Genomic DNA, 3,689 nt, shown 5'->3' with positions numbered 1-3,689 from the left:
ACAGCTGAGATTCTCCTTGCTCCTGAAAACACCACCCAACTTCTGGAATATGATGTTATGTTGATGAGTCAGTGATTATGAGGAGCCGTACATTTTCTGCACTTTGATTCCCTCCGTTGCCTCACGGAAAACACAAGAGAATGAAGAGAGAAGACGAACTCTGTTTTGGTCCCTGGGGGGAGGGGCTTGGGAAAGGGCAATTATAAGTAATTTAGTTATGATTTCTATGAACGCCAGAACAACATTTTAAACACCCTAGAAGAATGACATCTGGGACAAGTATCAGCCAAATATGACATACTGTCACTTATTTCTCCTTTAGCTCATGGGTGTAGCCAATCTCCAGGGACAGAACAGAATTTTGCATGTCAGACTAATAGCCTGAAACAAGTCTATTTGTTATCACCTCCCCCCGCCTTCCCTCTTCATCTCTTTCCGGCATCCTTACTGTTTTTGAAGGTCTAAAAATAGAACAAAAACAAAAAAAGACTTTAAAAAACCTCTAAACTTCCCATCCTCATTTCCTCACTAAGATCTTCACGACTTTTGTCCTTTTCTCCAGGCACTTAAGAGGTGCCCGGAAAAATAGCATACTGACTTACAAACATCTCATCACTATAGTTTTCCTAGCAAATAAGGAAGTCATGGAAATTCTTCATGTATTAGGGTCCCTGGGATCCTGTATCCCTGGGGCTTGTGAAAGCATGCTAGATAGAGGGAGGAAGAAAAGACCTGGAGCTGAAGGTCACTCAAATTTTAGACCCAAGCAGGTACAGAAAGGGGTCCGAGATCAACTCGGATTTTAAAAAATAAACTAAGAAATCACTGAATGCAGGTCTATCCCTTTAAATCCAGGCAGCTTAGTGGGAGGGTGGCTTATCAGCCAATAACCTTAGAAAATCCAAAGTGTCAAAGAAGATAAACTGTATCTTCAGTAATAGCTACAGTATCAGCAACACTATTTACAGTAAATCAGAATGTGGGTCAAAGTGTAATGAAGTCTCAAACTCGGTAATTAAGTCCAAGGCTCTGACCCAGATTTGGCTGTGTTCTTTCGAGAGCGACAAACCATCTCAGTGTGTGCTTGGTTGGGATCGACAACTCCATTGCATTCTCTTTCCTTCTTTCACTCTCCTTTCGCTCGTCCTCTCTTTCTACTCGCACCCCGCACCTCTCCCTCTTCTTTTCTCCTCCCCTCGCCGCAGGGCAAGTCCGGCTTCCTAACTCCTTCACTCTCCCTTTCTCTAGAATAATGAGCTGGCTCTGCTCTCGCTCTCCCCCGGCTAGGAGGAGTTTGTGTATTGAATCTGTAAAAGAGGAGGAGCCACGCGGTGACAGTTTCCAGCCTCTCCCTGTGTGTGTCCTTTGCAACACCCCCCCCCCCAGCCCCCTTCAGGCACCCGCCCCGGGTCAGTCTCCGGTAGTTGGGTTTAGAGCCCTCGGAGGTGGGACTGGGGGCAGGCACGTCCTGGGGGCTGGGACAATCCCTACATTCGCTGGACGCTGCAGTTAAGCTATCACTAATCCTTCCTCGATTTCCAGAGCGGAATTCCAGTAACATCCTCTCTCTATGCATGTACACAAAGGTGTTTTAAAAACTCATTTCCCAGCTATCATTTCCCCCCCAGAAGCTCGAAATACGCGCAGCGCATCTACTCCTCTCGAAGCCTACAACGGGAGGAGGAGGTCTCTGTCTCCCTCAGTCTCTCCCCTCTCTTTATGTGCTCTCTTATATTCTCATACTCTCATATTCTCATTCTCTCTCTCTCTCTTCTCTTCCTTCCCCCCCCCCCGTCCCTGTCTCTTTCTAGAAGCGAAGGTATTTACCAGGCTCTTTTTCAGAAAGCATTAAAATCCCCCAGTCCCCTAGCGCCAATAAGGAGGAACTGTTACCTACAACAGCCCCAGGTTAGGGGACCCGGGGCTAGAGAGTCCGAGGGGGCGGGAAGGGAGTGGGAGGTGGTAATAAGGAGAAGGTGGCGACCCCGAAATCTTTCTTGGCAGGCGAGGGAGGGTGCAACCAACACCCTCGGTCCAGACACCCGACTCCGCGCCGACCTGGCAGTGGGACGGGCTTTTTAAGAGCTTTGCGGATTTTATGGGCACTTGACCCGTGGCCAGCTTGCCAATCTCAGCTCCTGCCAGTCCCCTTCCTCGACTCTCTCTCCAGCGCCGCACGGGAACAGAAAGATAGATGCAAGTGCCCCGGGACCGAGTAGCCGGAAGCCGGGAGCCGGGAGTCAGAGCCGAAGCCGGAGCCGGAGCCGGCCCTGGCCCTGCGCGGCCAAGCTCACACCTCCCCTTCCAGAGCGCGCGGCCCGGTCTGGAAGCCCGAAGGAAAAAAAGGCGACCCCGCAGCCTCCCGCCCCTTTCCTTTTCCCTTCTTGCTCCACTGCCCCGGCTGGAGGAGGGGGCGGGGGAGTTCCCAGCTGCTGGGGCTGGAGGGGAAACAGGCGCACCGCCTCTCCCCCCCCACTCTTTCCCCCGGGGCTCCTGCCGCATTTCTTTGTTTTGAAAGCGCCTCCTCCGCCCAGAGGCTTTTCCCGGGGCGGGCGGTCTCTAGCAGCGGGGGTGGGAACCCAAAGGCTCCGCCCCCATTTTCTCCCGGACACCCCCCCCATACTTCTATTCCCGTTCTCCTTGTTTCCTTCCTCCCCCTTCTCTTCCCCATCTTGCTCTCCCCACCTCTCCCTTTCCCTCCCCCGCCGCTGCCCCCGAGGCGCGTCTGCACTTGTTTGACATCAAAAAGAGGTTGTGCATTCGAGGTTGGGGGGAGCGAAGGCAAGCGGGAGAACGGACACACCCACGGCCTCGGGTCCCGCCCCTTCCCGCGGGAACCCCGCCTGAACCCCCGCCCTCCTACGTCACAGCAGGTTGACATTCTACCAACCCACCCCAACTACCAACCCGCACCACCCGAGCGATCGACGCCACCGCCGCCGACGCCCCCCTCTGGGGGGGGGTCCATGGCTCACTCTATTTATGTTTCGGCCCGGTGATTTGCATAAGCCCCGCCTTCCTCCCGTAAGTGCCCTTACATTCACCCCGCCCCTCTCCCCAGCACCCGCCTCCTCGCGGGGAAGGCCCCGCCTCCTCTGCCCCTACAAGGAGCGACTAGCCCTAGATGGCGGCGTGGCGTCGCGGCGGCGTGTGCGTGTCGCGCTTCCTCGTGCCGTTTATAGGGTCCCGGCACTTCCGCTGTGGGGTTAGAAGCTGCGCGGTCATGGCGGAGCGCGGACAGCAGCCTCCTCCAGCGAAACGGCTCTGCTGCCGGCCCGGAGGCGGTGGAGGCGGGGGCAGCAGCGGCGGCGGCAGCAGTGGGGGCAGCGGCTACAACTCCGCCTGCCGGCCGGGCCAGCGACCGGGTGGCGCGGCTGTGTGTGGGGGCGGCTCGGCGCTGGGGCTGCTACCGCTCGGGAAGACCCAGAGTCCGGAGTCGCTGCTGGACATCGCGGCGAGGAAGGTGGCCGAGAAGTGGCCGTTCCAGCGGGTGGAGGAGCGCTTCGAGCGGATCCCGGAGCCCGTGCAGCGCCGGATAGTCTACTGGTCCTTCCCTCGCAGCGAGCGGGAGATCTGCATGTACTCGTCCTTCAATACCGGGGGCGGCGCCGGCGGCGGCGGCGGCGACGAGAGCGGCGGCGGAGGCGGCGGCGGCGGCGGCGGCGGCGTCTCCTCGTCCTCGTCGTCCA

At 56.9% G+C, this 3,689-nt stretch overlaps 1 protein-coding gene across 1 annotated transcript in view; it reads left to right on the top strand.

Annotated features, from left to right (window-relative positions):
- Nucleotides 1–3,208: 3,208 nt before the first annotated feature.
- ZSWIM6 (zinc finger SWIM-type containing 6) overlaps nucleotides 3,209–3,689 on the top strand; it is a 209,084-nt gene continuing 208,603 nt past the window's right edge. Inside the window, exon 1 of the mRNA XM_027863642.1 lies at nucleotides 3,209–3,687. Within this exon, the coding sequence (XP_027719443.1) occupies nucleotides 3,224–3,687 (464 nt within the window). The 5' untranslated portion in view covers nucleotides 3,209–3,223. The remainder of the gene's footprint in view (nucleotides 3,688–3,689) is intronic.

Source organism: Vombatus ursinus, unplaced genomic scaffold, assembly GCF_900497805.2.
Source record: "Vombatus ursinus unplaced genomic scaffold, bare-nosed wombat genome assembly UNPS02014772.1, whole genome shotgun sequence".
In the NCBI taxonomy this organism is placed as follows: domain Eukaryota; kingdom Metazoa; phylum Chordata; class Mammalia; order Diprotodontia; family Vombatidae; genus Vombatus; species Vombatus ursinus.
Note: the sequence above shows the minus strand (reverse complement) of the source record. Positions and strands in the feature narration are given on the sequence as shown.